Source organism: Perca fluviatilis, chromosome 8 (genome assembly GCF_010015445.1).
Source record: "Perca fluviatilis chromosome 8, GENO_Pfluv_1.0, whole genome shotgun sequence".
Taxonomy (NCBI): Eukaryota; Metazoa; Chordata; class Actinopteri; order Perciformes; family Percidae; genus Perca; species Perca fluviatilis.
The window spans coordinates 24,061,120-24,078,259 of NC_053119.1; the positions used below are offsets into that span (position 1 = coordinate 24,061,120).

Consider the following 17,140-nt stretch of genomic DNA (forward strand, 5'->3'; position numbering starts at 1 on the left):
TTTTGGGAGACAAAAAAAACAAACATAACTTAAATCTGAAAGTTTATATGCATTGCTTTAAACAAAGCCACTTATTTCCAGAAGAAAAAGCTGAAGCTATTGTTCTCAGTAGCATTAGATCAAGCACAATTCACTGCACGGTCAGTGCAGCACACTTTCACTTGTGCATCTAAACAACAGGCAGCCAATCAGTCGGTAAAAGATAGTCAATGGTCCAGAAAAAGAAAAAAAAAAAACATTATGGATATACTGTATATTACTGGGTCTATAACAAAATGTGAAGACGCAGCTAAATCTGTGATTTACATTCAGGCCCCGGACTAAATAAGAGCCTAGCTGAAACAACTTCACTTCCAAGTTAATTAAATTGAATGTGAATATTATCATTCATATTATTTCTAATTAAAAACAATATTCAACTCATTTAAATGAATATTATCTCTAATGAAACATTGCCCCCAATTGAAAATCCGAACGGTCTGCTTCACTCACCTCCAATTTTGGCATTATAGGCCACACCGACACCGCACACACCGTTGTCGGCTGCTGCTGCAACTTCTCCTGCACATCGAGTTCCATGTCTGGGGAAAAAAAAAAGACAACGTCACAAAAGGAGAGAGGAAGATTACAGAGAAACAATTTACACATCAAGCAGGAGCATCACAATAACTCAACCAAATACTGACAGCAGAAAAGCAGCAATTGTTTGTACTGTAACATCCTGAACTGAGCTGGGCCTTCAAACAACACTGTAGCTGAAGTGGTGCTAAAAAATACACCACAATCAGAAGAGAAGCATAAACCCAGTGGCCCTTTTCTTACTGCAGCATACTCGTGTCAAAGTTTTAACAATAGGAACCAGAGAGCCTGATATGCCTTTCTGAATGAAGAATGAATTTCATTAGAGTACTTTTAGAATTCAAGATGTACTTATACCAAAGCAGGGAGCAACAACCTTCATGGTGAACATGACTTACAATAAAAAGTATCAAGGGACGCACTAGATTTCTTTTTCAAACAGCACAAAAAAGCACCAACAAGCAAATGCCGGTATAAAAACCTCACTGTCTGTGCAGGTGCAGTGTGTATTCACTGAGTGAAATTGTCACTTGATGATAAGACGAGAAAAATGGTTTGGTTTTTGTATTTTTTTCCTACGCCTACAATGAAAAGACATTTTCATAATCGGCTTCTTACGATGAGCGACAGGGCCCTTCAATAACACACTATCTTCTGCCAGAGTCTGAACAGTTTGGGTTGTTTGACATGAGAGATTCAGTTACAGTTGGGGGAAAAAAAAGGTGATGTTGCGTACTTCCGTGCACCAATCAGGTTTAAGTAACATTTGTATCACGGACACCCACACAGGACCCACAGCCCCAATGAAGCAGATTCAATTCTCAATGAATAATATTAGGGACTTTGATTGTTGCTTATTGTGTTGTGAATATCCTACTTTTTTAAATAGTTTAATTTTAAACCAAGTTTTATGTAACGAAAAACTGTGTTTTTCTAACCAATATTCTCAAGGACGAATGTTCTATATAGCATGTACAAAGCTTGAGATCAATGAACCTGAGAGTACAATAGTAAATATACTTCCATAATCCTCTTCTGTTAAAACACAGGCACTTCAGAGAGCCCCTTATTTCACCTCTAGGCCTACTCAATGTCTCAGAAAGAAATATTGGAAATCTTTTCAACACGGTCGCTTTTCAATCAAAAGTAACTGAAGTGAAACAAACACCTGTCTAAAACTAACTTCACCTTGACAGTCACTGACCATCCAAATTAGATATGAGATGTTATCGATGTACATGAATTATTCACAGAGTCCCTCATTAATACCTTCAACCAGTCTTGAGTTTCAGAAAATAGACAGGTTCCCCATGGAGCGTTGTCTAGATGTCAAATACACCAACACTGCACAAATAATAAAAAAAAAAACTCCTTCAAAAGTGCTTTATCAACTACAGATCCGGTCTTATAAAAGACAATAAGTCTAAATTGAAACCTTTACAGCTTTGAATCATTCTAGGCAAAAAAAAAAAAAAAAAGCTATAGTTAGTGAAATGGATTTAATTTGTTTCATTGACTTCAGGGGTTGAAGCGGTGTGCTCAGACTGCAAATGGATGGAGCAGAATGAGCATTTGGCATTTAACACAGGTCATTAAGATCGTCTCCTGATTACAGCGCAGCTATCTGATCAGAAGGTGTACAGTACAGTTTTGCACCCATTTCTGGGATGTGCTGTGTTGAATGTTATCAGAACAAAGCTAATTACAGCCACAGCTTTTTTTTTTTTGGAAGAGCCAAAAAATGACTTCCTTTTTGATCTCCCAACCTCCCCCAACGATGAGGCAGAGGACAAAGTCATTTCACAGGGTCAGAGCACGGCTACGCCTCCAGCTGGGATCCTGATTAGACTGCGTAGCTCTGTGATATATTACACACCCGCTAATTCTCAGTTTTGTTCGCTTTAAAACATTTTAGCAGATGATTGCTGCGGTTTTCTTCCCTCTTCTTCTTCTTCTGTCTCTCTCTCTCTTTTTTTTTTTTTACTAGTTCAGGATTTACAACATCAAACAAGAACAGAAAAAAAGACAATATGGAATAAACAATGTTTCCTCCTAACAAGTCATTTATTACATGACCTGTCAACAACTACAAGTATTAAAGTGATTTTTAAACAAGTAATCAACTGGCCTGACAGGGCATATTTTTCACTGACGGATACGCCCTTACACAAGGACCTTGGCCCAACATATGGCAGGGTGTAATACATCACAAATGCAATTAAATTATCATCACTGCTATCAAGAGGTTAAACTACATTGCTTTACTGCTAACTAGCTTGTATAAATGGCAGCAGTTGATTGAGAATTGACGGCTCCCTCAAGAACAATATATGTACTCAGGGGTTAAATTGGAATTTATTACATGGGGAGGCCATTTCTTAGCAGTGGTATGTAGCAGCAGCAGTAGTTTTTGTGAAAAATCCATTAAAACACCATAATGGCCTATTAAGCATCAGAGAAGCATTGTAATTCACAGGCACAAATCAATCCATTTGTCTGATTATCAAAGAACCATCTAGCGTATTAAAAAGCTGGAGAGGTAGTCCACAGTCTAAGTCATTCAGCTCCCAGGTACGCTGATCTCTGTACAGCAGGACATCTCTGTCTGTATGTGAAGTGGCGGGGGCGGAAAAAAAAGAAAAGAGTAGTAGAGGGGAGAAAAACCCCCCCCCCTCCTTCCTCCACAACTCACCACCCCACCACCAAAAAAAAATAAAAAAAAAAACCAACAACAACCAAAAAAAAAAAAAAAAATTTTTGTATAACAAAAAACTGGGGGGGGTGGGTGGCGACCGGCAATTTTTTCCTTAAAAAAAAAAAAAAAAAAAGAAGGAGAATGGGGAGAATTGTTTTTATAAAAAAAAAGAAACCGCCATAAAAATTACTCAAAACAAAAAACAACACCCCCCCCTCTTTTTTTTTATTTTTTTTTGCCCTTTCTTAAAAAAAAACAAAAAACACAAATAGCGAAAACAAAAGAGGGAGGGAGAAGAGGGGGGGGATTGTGTTAGGTGGGGGGAAAAGAAAGAACCACCCTCCTTTTTTTTTTTTACAACACAGCGCGCCCAAGAATGAAAGAAATGAAAAACAAAGGGACAAAACAAAGCAATTGGGGTTTTTTGGGGGGGGGGGGGGGGGGGGGGGGGGGGGGGGGGGGGGGGGGGGTTTTTTAAGGAAAAAAAAAAAAAGAAGGAGGGGGGAGGAAGGAGAGAGTTTTTTGTTAAGGGGGGAAGGCATCCAAATTTATTAGGGGGGGGAAGAAAAAATTTAACCCCCTTTATTTTTTTTTTTGTTTTTTCTTTTTTACAAAAAACATAAAAACACAAATAGGAGAAATCTATATTGGAAGACATACAAGACACTAAGTGCTTTCTCTGTAATTGTATGTAGCGGTGGATCACTGATGCACACCATTCTCCATTTTAATGTGTCACAATCCAGTGCAGGTTCCAACTATTTTTCTTGGAAATTCTACCTTAAAAATGGTAAATACACCTTTAGGTTAGCACGTGTTGGTTTAACTTGAAGTTTAGCTACATTGTAAAGCAATTTTCATGTCACATTTGCTTTTGCAGTGTTGTTAATTTTCTTGCGGTGGAACACTACTGAGTAAACAGAGGAAAATGATTTCTAATGGGAACACTTTCTTTCACTGTATGTTAATACACAGGCCAGGGAGACTGTGACCATCCACACTGGCCAGAAACACACACAGTCAGCACCATGGCCAGCCAGATGGCTTGGTCCATAATACTACATGCTTGCCATGTGCAGGCATTTGCGGTTGAATCGAACTTCAAATAGTAGCTTCAAATGTCAACTCTCAATGTTGTTTGAAAAAAAGCTTGGCTCACAGCATTGCCTTTTAAAACAAAGATGCTCTGAATATGTGTCTGGGAAATAAATTGTCTTTTTCTAAATATCTGATTAGCGACCAAAACCCAAACAATCCCAGCTCAAGCTGAAAACAAAGGGGTGCGTTGTATTTACAATTCAAATGAAAGCCCATGACGGTTAATACTTTGACATGAGGTCTGCAATGCCTTTATTTGTTTGTTTGTTTGTTTATTTATTTATTGTCCCCGTGGGGAAATTAGGTTGCAGCAGAAATCACATCATAAGGCATTTTAACGACATTAATCCAAAAAATAAAAAAAAAGGAAAGAGACAAAAAGAAAACTGTAACATTTAGCTGCAACTACCTGCACGTACAGTTTTTGTTTCATTCACAACATCGTAAAAAAAGGGTTTTGGGCTCCAGACAGCACATATCCTCAGACCAAGGAGCTGCGACCACAGATGTGATGCCAGGCAGGGGATTCAGCCAAGATGGATGGAGTCAACACAGAGCCAGGGACCTGGAAAGACGTTTATAGAGAAGCCGTACACACCAATATGCAGCTGTTTTGAATACTATCTGCATGTGCACATGCATGTGTGTGCAAATAAGTGATTGGCCCGGATTGAATCCCGCTAAACCAGCCAGACAGCTTAATATATCCAGGGAGGCTCAGGCGTTCCAGAACAGACAAAAGGGTTTGAGGCGAAGCCACAGTTCTATCTGCCAAATGTCCATGAAATGAAATGATTTCCGAGACACTTTGCTGAATGCCTCCATTCTTTATCCATTTAAAATAGATTGGAAGAGGTGTCAGACACCACAACTCCCCGGGTCATGCGTGAGTGTAGTTTGAAAAGTTTATACAAAAAGGGAAAAAAACCAAAACACTTTAAAAATAGTGCAGCCCTGTGTCGGAGAACGACAATCACAGTGAATAAATCATTAAAAGGGGGAGCCGGAGGATGGCAAAAATGGCATTCTTGGTCTAAAAGACAGGCTGTGAAGAAAAGACCCAACAAATCCAAAATAAAAAGGCAGCTGAACTAGAGACTTTCTATTCACACAGCCAAAGTGACCTGCCTTATCTTATCAGAAGGAGCAAAGGGACAGAGAGTGAGGTAATGCTTTTATCTCTCCTCCTCAGGACAAGGCACCATATTTGGTCAAGTCATTGCCCTGCCATTTACTGAAGAATGTAGACATGTCACCCAACACAATATCTCTTGACATGATGCAATGCAACCAATGACCATACAGAGTCAATATACTGTACAGTGCAGTTTATTAATGTACAGTATGCAGACAAAGCCATCAATTACGTATATACTCGGAATTCTACATTGCAAAAACAGCCTCTTCTTATTGAAGATGACACTTAGCCCACTCATTTTGATCAGGAAAACTAAGTACCCTGACTTTCGGTCCCAAGTGTGGGTCAAGCTCCAAAACTTAAATTTCTCATAATTCAGCTTGACCACCTCTTTCATTAGACTCTCCCTCGCCCACTTCTTTCAAACTCAAAACCTCCAGTTTATAACTTTTAGAAAGCTCCTCCAGAGCCACGAAAACGCACACATTTATTTTAACAGGCAGAGTAGTAGTAGTCACTGTGATGAATTAACTGAACTCCGATAAAATCGGTGGAGTGCCCATTTGAGCTAAATGAGTGGACCCAAACGATTCAACAAAAGTTTCACAGTTCTGTGTGTAGGTGTTACAACCAGCAGATGAGTGAGAAAAGCACATTGTTTCTCGAAGCTGACAGGGCATACATCCTCATTCAGCACAACAGAGAGACGTGTATTCAAGCACTGAGAATTTATGTTAAAAGATGATAGATGAATATGATCACACACGTACACATGTAGTATTTGGGTTGTGTTGTACAGAGCATGTGTGTTGAATATGCATCACTAAACTGTTGGATCTGTCTCTTAGCACTGCTCTGTTGGCTGGTATATTTGTTTTTAGAGGGACTAAATAGGGTCCGTTTATTGGACCTGCCAAAAGGATTAGGCTATGTTCTGCTCAGCTGTGGCCTCAGGCAGGTCTGTTCAAATGGTTACACTGGAGTGTGAAGTGGAGATCTCTTCATTGTGTGCTCAAACACAGAGGAGCTAACAGAGGAGATAATCACTTTGTTTAAAATTCCAGATTTTCATGTATTGGGTTTGAGAAAACCACATATATTAAATAATTTTCATTTCTGGCTACTTACAGTGATGACCCCTTTTCTTAATTTTACAATACAATGAGCAGTAGAGGTGTGAATCTTCACTGATCTCCCGATTCGATTACGATTATCATATCAGCGATTCGATATCGATGCATCTCGATGCGTCAAATACATTTTTACTATTAAAGCCATGTAGGATATTCAATTCATAGCTTTTCAAGCTTCAAAAACAAAACATTCTGCAGTGCTCTAATACTAAATAAATTGGATACATAAAACTACAGCACTGAGCACATGACACTTCCTGAATGTGCAAAACATAACATAATATGTAAACAGAAATGTTGTTAGGCCTACATTAAATTGTAAACAGAAATAATGATTATGAACCTGCCGATTATTGATGCAGCATTGTCCATGTCCACGATTCGATGCATCGATTATTTGATTAATTTCAACACCTCTAATGAGCAGTGGCAAAGAAAACACTTTGGAAAAGTTGTCAGTCCATCTTCCGGAAAATATAGATAGACACGGTAACTGTCATAACCATTCATGCCTATAGGCAATCTAGAGTTTTAAATCCATCTGACTTGCATATCCTTATGTGGGAGTAAACTCATGGGGACATGGAAGGAAAAAAATCTAACTCTACAAAGAAGGGGCCAGAAATCGAAATGCATTTTTTACTGCAAGGCAACAGCTGTGCTACTCTTAATAAAATTCATTACTCCGCTATATGGAGCACTGTGGTAGGAGAGGAAATAAACAATTTTAACGGGGCTATTGTGGATAGAATGACCATTGCCCAATGATAAAGTATCTAAAAAGGACATAAATGAACACAAGAAGAGAGATGTACAATTACTCAGTGTGGGTTACTGAAAACAAACAAAATACAGTCTGTCAAGCATTGCAGGATGTTAAAAGTTATTACAGATGGCTTAAAAGTGATCAAACAGTAACCTAAATGAAAAAGAAACTAATTGCTCAACATTATAGCATGTCTGAACTGGACTATCTTCACACAGACACTACTGCTTTACCATCCCATTCAACAATATCCAGTCAGCTGAGCAGGGTAATACCGACTGACTCCAGGTGGTCAGACTGCCACCTCCAATCACCATGGGCTAGACCTTGTCCAAATGTTTAGAAAATAGCAGCTTTCAATGACACCCAATCCTTGACAAAAACAAAGATTTTAGTAGGAAAGCAGACAGGTTTAAGAGTGAGGTCCCTGCCAACATCACCTCCAAAAAACGTCTGCCTGGCTGTCTGGAAAATAAACACGCTGTCCCCGGCAGAATAAACAAGACGAGGGGAAGCAGAATTACATTATTCAGGCCTGACAAAGGCTGGCAGCTTTGTAAACAATAATTGATAAACCCAGTGTAAACAGTGGAGGGCATTTATCCGCAGTGTGTGATGGCCAGAGTAAATAGAGAAAATATATATATTTTGTTTTCCTATTGTTCTTTCTCCGTTCACACCGCCAACAGTCTGAGGAAACGTATGTCAAGATGTCAACGCTCAGAATGAGTCTCATAATAAGGTTTACAAAAGTTTCCTTTTTACCAAGGTACGCTCACTCTTTACTGTTTACTTGTGTTATCTACTGGGTAGAGTGCATCTTCTGCATGCATTAGTGGATTGAGAAACAACTGCCTCTATTCAGTAACACAAGTACTTCACACACTAAAGTATGTCTATTTAAAAATGTCTTCTGCTTCTTAAACCACCAAGGACAAACTATAGCTCTTTTGTCGAAAAACACATACTGAATGCTGTTGCTTGAGGAATGCCAATTACACGCGATGTTGTGTTCTGAAATATGTCAGCAGCAAAGTCAGCGCAGCGCGGTGCGACCTGCTGTGTCAAACACTGTAACAGAGGCACCTAGGCAGACGACGCAGGAGGAAGCCGTCTTCTTTGATTTGTGCTCTCCTTCCGTCTGATTTGTCCTGTATCACACCCTTGACGACTCAGGTTTATTTCATGCAGCATGTGTACAGAAGGGCTGTGGATTTGCAGAGCACAGGACAGGCATTTTCATTTGCATTAACATACTTAAATAGCGAACGTCTCAGACCTTAGAAGCCACTTGTCTGCCAGCGTTTGGCCAAGGACACAGTGCCCGCAGATAGTATTTAACCCCATTGCCATTTTCTGGTGTTGCAGCCTGAATTCAAAGATTGAGACTTATTTTCGATCAACTAAGTACACGAAATACTGCTCAATAACACATTTTAAATTGTTGTGTTTATAATGAGGCACATAAACATTTAACCTCCAGAGTCTGTAGCTGTCACTTTTTGATTTAAACAATATGGTTGGATAAGTAAGTATGGAAGTAAATCAGTTTCATCGGATTATGAAAGTAAAAAGCACTTGAATTTCTAGCACTGAATTAGGGCTGTGCAATTAATCGAAATGTAATCGTGATAATGATTTTGGCGAGAATAATCGAGAAAAACAATTATTTATCTTTGCAAGAAAACTTATTTTCTCTTGTGTTCTGAATGAAATAAAGTTTAAATAGGACAAATATTAAGGCAATTTTCACAGTTTTTTTTATTGTTGATTTATTAAACTTTTTCCACTGTTTTTAAGTTCAATAATTGCAACATCTTCCCAGAAGTCAACGAGTAATCGTGTTAAATTATCGTGATTTCAATATTGACTGAAATAATTGCGATTATATTTTTTTCCATAATCGAGCAGCCCTACACTGAATATTTATGCATTGAAATTATGTATCTGAAGTTTTTTGCCTCTAAATTTTACTCTTCAAATTTTCAACAAATAATTCTCAAGTTCATAAATTCAGAATTCAAAATTCAACATAAAAATACCAAATTCAACTAATATATTTTCAACTTCCTCAAATTCGACAGGCCAAATTCAGCTGCAAAATGTAATGTTTAAAATGCAGCGTTAACATCTGGGAACCCAAGGAAAAGCAACTGATTCCAGAATCTGTAGTTTGCCATAGTAGCTGCAGCCAACAACTATTTTGTCTGCTAGTTCATCACTAAATTCACTTTTGAGAATTTTTTATGCAAGAAATCAACTGTGTAGAGTTTGAATATGGGCAGTTTTACGAAAATGGATGGCCAATTGCACATTTGCTCCGATGTTGTCGGACTTGAGAAGCTCCAGTCTGACGTGACAGCCAGCTGGTGCTGGTGACGCTCACAGACCCCGCTGTCAGCTGGAAGTCTCTCAAAAGACTCATGGACAAGTTTATTTTCTCAATCGTTTGTTTAAATAACAAAAACACAATTATCCATTATAAGATAAACGGCAACCTGTGGTTATCTGCCTAATTGGCAAGAAATCACTGATGAAGGATGAACATCTTAAAAAAAAAAAATTAAATGTACTAAGTACAGTTTTTGGAATAATTTGTTAATATCACTAACATCTGTTTGATTTATTCTTCAAAGACGCTCCAGAGAACTCTCACATTTCCAAAATAGGTCAAAACATAATTTTCTTGCTTATACATTTGTTAAAGCTGCTGTAGGCAAGATTGTGAAGATCCAGGACTTTGACAACAAATTTGAACATCGACAACTTCTCAGTCCCTCCCCCCTTTCTGCTGCAGCCCAAACCGTCTCCTAAGCCCCTCCCACACAAGGGAGTTTGACAGAACTGCTGGCCGGAATGTCAGACAACATGTAACTAAACACTAACACAATGTTTACTCACCAACCGTAAAACGATGCTAACTAGCAGGCTAGCGTTAGCCATTTCTGCATCATATCAGACCATCAGACCGACCACTGTGCAAACGCTACTATTATCCTCACCAACATAGCTTTGTGGACTTTTGACTACTAATAACCAAGTGAAAGATAAATCATTTATGGTAATTATGTTACCGGTCGAGAAGAAATGTGGCTACATCTGCATCGTTCTTCAGATCTTTAAAATCCCGGAGCTCACGCCACCTCTGAAAAGCCACTCCAATATTCACCCAGAGTTTAGGGAAACCTTTCTGCAGCTGGTGCACGGGGAAGGGGGAGGGGAGAACGCTCTTATATGCGTGTACATGCCTGAGCAGTGATTGACAGGCAGATAGACCCCCCGCTGTGGCCCTGATTGGAGAAAATCAACCGGGAGCGGTGGAATTTTGCCAATCGCACTACAGGCTGTAGGTGGTGCCAGAGGAGCTGCATTTTTTTTTTATATATTACATAATTCATGTAGTTCTACTGGAACATAGGGTCAGTTTCAGCAAATATGACAGAAAGTTAGTTTTATAAGACTTACCTACTGCATCTTTAATCCATAAACATGTTCACTAATTTGAGTGATTATCAACGCTACCATTTCAAATAGAAAAACTTTACAAAAACATTTAAATTTGATTAAATTAAAAAGTACCCTACTAAAAGTCACCACCCTCTTTACCTCCTAACGATTGCAGGGGATGCCTGTCCAACCTTGACTAATGTCATGTGAAATCAATAATTGAATGGAATGAAATAATGAAAAAGATGTGTCTCTTCTGCAGCGGCTGGTGAATTTAGCATTTTTCCCCATGCAGTGTATTTCTGCTTAAGAAGCAGAACTTTCATGGCCAGAGAAACAAATAGCCATGCGCCACCAAGGACAAAGCAATTTGATAAGGCGAGAGAAGCGTGTAAACACATCTCTTGGTCTTTCTCAATGCCACCAACCAGATTAGCCACCACACCTCTTGCTTCATCTTCCCAGCCTTGAGTTTAAGTCACTTTAGCATTCGATTCGGTGCTGATGGGTTGGTTTGGACTGATGGGCACACAAGGATGCGTAGAGTGCCAATCATTTTCCAGTAAAGGCTGTCACTGCACAATCTTGAGTGAAAAGTTCTTTACAGAAGCTAATAGCTCTCCACAGGGAAGTTAGAGGAAGAGAGACAGTATAACAACCTGAAAGAAATAATGTAATCACCACACCAAAGATCACACCCAAATTAAAATAAGTCAACTGAAAATCTGCACAGTAGTGTGCCGTTCTGATGTGGCATGAATATGATCTGATGTGAATATGGTAGAAGTTGTAGACATAGCACAGCAAGGTAATGGTCTTTATCATCTTTTGATGATCAGTTTGACGCAGCCAGGAAATAAGGAATATAATTGAGTATTACTTAAACAAAACATTTACGGTTTTATTTGATTGATTTATAACGATCTGCAAGTTAAAAAATGTTTAGAATTACATCGTTTAGAGCAGATTGAATTGTACTTATTTAAATCCAGGCAAAAGAATTGGATACAGGATGAAGACATTATCTCGGCCTGCATGACTGACTTTTCTTCTTGGATGGCCACACACAATCTGAAACTCAACTTTGACAAGGCCGAGCTCCTCTTACTTCCAGGGAAGGGCTCTCCTACCCAAGACCTGACTATAACAACTGACAACTCTGTGGTAGTCCCCACCAAGACTGCTAGGAACCTGGGTGTGACCCTTGACGACCAACTCTCCTTTACTGGCAACATTGCTGCAACTACCCGATCGTGTAGATACATGCTGCATAACATCAGAAGGATACGTCCCCCTTCTAACGCAGAAGGCGGCTCAGGTTCTGGTTCAGGCTCTAGTCATCTCACGTCTAGATTACTGCAACTCCCTCCTGGATGGCCTGCCTGCATGTGCCATCCGGCAGAACGCAGCAGGTCGACCGGTCTTCAACCTCCCCGAGTTCTCTCACACTACACCGCTCCTCCGCTCTCTTCACTGGTTACCAGTTGCTGCCCGCATCCAGTTCAAGACATTAGTACTTGCATACAGGTCCACGAACGGATCAGGCCCAGCTTACATCCAGGACATGGTCAAACCCTACACCCCAGTCCACCCACTCTGCTCTCCATCAGCCAACCTGCTTGCTGCCCCCTCACAGCGAGGGACAACTAATCACTTAACGAAATCTCGACTGTTTGCTGTCCTGGCTCTAAATTGTGGAATGAGCTCCCCATTGACATCAGGACGGCCGAATGCCTACACAGCTTACGCCGCAGGCTAAAAACACATCTCTGATAATGATATTGACCAGATACTGCATAGCCCTCTCGGTGGCGGCTTTAGAAATATATAGCGTTCTGATTTAATGACCTCACCCTTTACGCCCACATCACACTGACATAATGGGAGGAAAAGTGGAGGAAAGTAGAGAAAAAAACACTGAAAACATTGACATGATGAAGCACAAACGGCATTACCTGCTTGGCTAGACTTCAACCATCCTTCAACTTAGCCTGCACTCCTTTCAACAATATCTGCCAGAGCTGCCAATGCAAGACTACAGAGCATCTGAAAAGGATAAACCCAGAGATGAAAATTCTAAAATCAGCCTTGCGTGTCATCAGTACAAATGAACTGGCCTTCACGGCTATGAAAAATGCCCGCCTCTGACTTTCCTTTGCTTTTTGTTGTCCTATGAATATATTCATATAATCTCATTGTGAGGGGGTTGTGGGCGTTATTCTCTGTCGGCATGTATTACTCTATGGTGATTTACATAACTCATTGGATATAATTTGTCCACAGTTCAATCCAAACACTGCAGCTCCACGCTTGTAGACACACAGACACACCCTTGCTTTTCATTCCATGCCCATAAATTGATCCAGTCTGAGATAATTACTTTAGCAATTCCACTGACATGAGTAGTAGAGTGTGTGTGAGTGCAAATCCGTGTTTTTATGTGTGTGTATGTGTGGGTCTTTCTGAAGTAATGGCATGGTGGTGCAGGCATGGAGTAATTCCCTCTAGTAGTGCTTTGTTTCATCAGCTGGACAGAGTGGGATCTACTTTACACCGACAAAGGGCTGGGGTCGCTCTGCATGGCTGCTCCAGCTGTTGGCAAGGACAAGAAACAAGGCCTACGCTCAAAAAACTGCTGATGCTACTGTAGCCTCTTTTAAGATTAATAAATACTTTTAGAATGACAACAGAAAGAAAGCGAGATAGATTAAAGAGTTAACAATGTGAAAGTTCAAATCGGAACATCTGTGCAGATTCTCATACAAGAGTTTCTATAATCTCATGAAAACTCGTTAAAGCTGATTTGGCTTCTCCCTCTGACCAACTGTGCTGTGCTTTGAAACCCCCAACTAAAGAACAAAAAACAACAACAAACTACTACAGAAAGACTTGGTGGCAGTCGTCCCAGAAAAAGAGAGAGAGAGAGAGAGAGAGAGAGAGAGAGAGAGAGAGAGAGAGAGAGAGAGAGAGAGAGAGAGAGAGAGAGAGAGAGAGAGATTTGAAACAAATCCTGCTGTGCTTTCAGAGGCTGGATGTAGCTTCTCATCTGGGATTGGACTAAGGCAGAAGACCATGGTGTTCGGAGAAACGGGGAGAAGGGAGGAGATAAAGGTTTAGGGTTCGCCTTTGCTGGAGCTTTAGTGTTTCATCACTAAATTGGGGCAAACATGTTTCACTGTGATCACCAAAGGCTGGAAGGGGAGAGCATGAATCACTGAAGGCAACTGAACAAGTCTTGTATTAGCAACAAATAAGTGGCTGCGTAGAGCTGTACGGGCGGGACCTTGAAATGGAGCTCCGGCAGCTCGGCTCGTGTACTGAAGCAAGACAACAACAAAAGAAAAAAGAAAGGGAACAATCTTTCAAGACTTTGCAGAATGACTGCACCAGTGATTTCACTTTATATAATTGGTTTCTAAATGTAAATTCTTCAGCCAAAAGCACTGGACCAAAAGCTGTGTAGACTTGGTGCTTTCTCACCATGTCATTCCCTGTCCACTAACATTTAGAGGAGACTAGTGCCGAGTCCAAAACAACAAAGCTTGTTTTGTAAAAAAGAAGAAAAAAAAAGAAAATCCCAGGTTATTTCTTGGTTTAGGAATGGAATGCACTTGCTCACTCTCACAACTGAAATTGATCAAGTCCGCGCATTCTCGCCAAATTTCCATAAAAGACTGAAAGCCCGGTTCTAATCCTAGTTGTGGTGTTGACAGATTGCGGCTTTTGCCAAATTACCTGTTCTCATTCCGCTGAGTGTATCTTGGTTGGGGGTCAGCATCTCCATCGTTTACATCATAGCTGGCCTCAGGGTCCTAAGACAGATGGGAAAACAGTTAGGACATCAGTCATGTCATTTGAACTTCAAGCTCTCATTTAACATAGTTTCATTTTTCTCTGAAAATGATCTCTGAACGTTGTTCACAAATGGGGAGGCTGCCTCACATTTTGTATTTTTGACTTACGTAATTGCTGACGAGATCTGGGTGGTCTTTCTCAATGCCATCGTCCAGGATAGTCACCACCACACCTCTTCCTGTGTAGCCTTGAGCCCAGGCTACTTTGGTATTCAGGTCTTGATGTGTCGGGGTGGACTGAAAGAGACACAAGGGTTTTGTTCAGCTATCAATCTGCTGTGACTGACACTTTTCCAGACAAACCAACAGAAAATGTGTGTGCGTTTGTGAGAACAGCTTAAATCAAATGCAAAGACCCTTGCTCGCTGCAGAACGTTGTGTTAAAAAAAGAAATGCTCAATGCAAAAATAAGCACCGAGACATTAAAAGGGAAGATCAGAGGTGGTTCATGGACGCTTAAAATCCAATTTTCAATGCATCCCCGCGACATGTCTGCCTCCTCGGGCTGAGCTGCTCGGTGTGAGCATCCTACTGTAGTTAAGCTTTCATAAAAAAAATAAATACAAAAAAAAAAGGACCGATAACCTGTTGCAAGTCAGAAATCTTGGTGAGGGCATTTGCCTCTCTCGCAGAAGAGATAGCAGTCTGTGAGATTTGAGAGGACGGGGAGGGGGACGAATAGGGGGATATGGTGTGGTAAAGTGTGATTTGGATGAATAACATTGGTAGAGTGAGAAGTATAAAGAGCAGTGAGCGCTAGAGATGAAAGAGATGGTTAAAGATAAACGTGGGTAGGAATGGAAAAGATATCACAGACAACCTTCGCTGCCCCCTTTTTCGGTTTCCTGCTCATTTTTCTCCACAGGGCACGACTCCTGCATGTGCAGTTCTGCGACGATGCCTAGACGCTTAGGGAAGTACAGTTAAATTCCTGGATGTAGGCTTTGAACTTGCACAGACACTGTTCAAAACATATTTTAAGTAAAGGTTTGCTACAAACTAATGGGGCCCATATACTAGAATAAACCAATATAAAAGCCCTCTACAGTAAATGTTGAAGACAAAACTTCCGCACCGGTGGCATATGCCTTAAGCAAAACCTTTTTTGCTTGGTTTTAAACTCAGAGCGACCTAGAATACTTTATATAGGGGGAAAAAAGTCCTCTAAAAGATTAGAGGTCTAATGCTGAATGGCAGAGGTGGTTTCACAACTTCTATTCACTGGTGATTTATGTCTGGGATAGTCAATGTTGTCATTAATCCGTTGCAGTGACAGAGGTTTTGTGCATATAAAAAGGACAAAAAGGGGAGATTAGGGCAAATTGAAGCATCTCCGAGAAAAAGCTGTGAATAACGAAACAGACACAGAGCCAGGACCGTTTGCTATCAAGGTTTCACAGGGGATGCAGTTTAGTAGTTGATCTGTCCCGACATTTCATTTTCCATTCAACCCAGCATCCTGGGATGCATTGTATTATACCTTTTTACTGTGGAAACCCTGTGTTGGAGGTGAAGCTGATGTAAATAAATGGCTACAGGGTTAGTCTAAAAGACAGCAATTCCACTGATCAGATTGACCATGAGGGAATTAATAACTTCTGCCACTGCACTAATGAATACATCTTAAATCAGGTATCTTCACACGCTTCTGCAGAGCTGAAACTATTGACTGCTGTTTAGACAGGGCTGAATAAGGAGTCTTTCAAGGTTTAATTAAAACTTTGCTATTAAATCTGAATGCAACCTTCTCCTAGGCTTCAAAATAATATAAATGCATTCCAAATGGAATACAAAAACATGAAAAATCATTACATATTCTACTGACTGTGCACCTACTAATTTATTTGTTTGGTAGCGTAACACTGATGCTGCTCTAAAATGCTACTGCAAATTACACTATGTATGCCATTTTACGAATAAAACATACGAATGTTTCAAAGTCATTTATGCCATAACGCCAGACTAATTAGGTTGAGGCTATAAAAATAAGAAACCATCACACACCAGGTACCACTGCTTGGGGAAATCAGGGTCTGTTGGGTCTTCATAGATATCCCTTTTCTTCCTTTTTTTCACCACTTGCTGCTCCACCCACAGGACCTGGGGGGCGCACACACACACACACACACACACACACACACACACACACACACACACACACACACACACACACACACACACACACACACACACACACACACACACACACACAGAGAGAGAGAGAGAAAAATCATAGTTTACTCAGTTATCTTCACATGCTATTGTGTCATTACTAATGTTCTAATTTTAGAAATTGTTGCAATATCCCACAGATTGTAGACATGGAAAAACACGGTCCCAGCTGTGTTCCAAAAGTAATAACTAGAAACAGAGGCAGAGATGTGAAGCAAATCTAATTCATTTCATTCCTGAGATGAGGAGGAAAAGTGG

The 17,140-nt window shown here is 40.2% G+C and overlaps 1 protein-coding gene across 1 annotated transcript in view; it reads right to left on the bottom strand.

Annotated features, from left to right (window-relative positions):
* The window catches only part of furinb (furin (paired basic amino acid cleaving enzyme) b), an 83,607-nt gene that overhangs the window by 16,991 nt on the left and 49,476 nt on the right, over positions 1–17,140 (bottom strand). Inside the window, exons 4-7 of the mRNA XM_039809219.1 lie at positions 16,715–16,810; positions 14,819–14,947; positions 14,592–14,668; positions 493–581 (exon numbers count right to left, since the gene is read on the bottom strand). Coding sequence (XP_039665153.1) covers positions 493–581; positions 14,592–14,668; positions 14,819–14,947; positions 16,715–16,810 — 391 coding nt within the window. The remainder of the gene's footprint in view (positions 1–492; positions 582–14,591; positions 14,669–14,818; positions 14,948–16,714; positions 16,811–17,140) is intronic.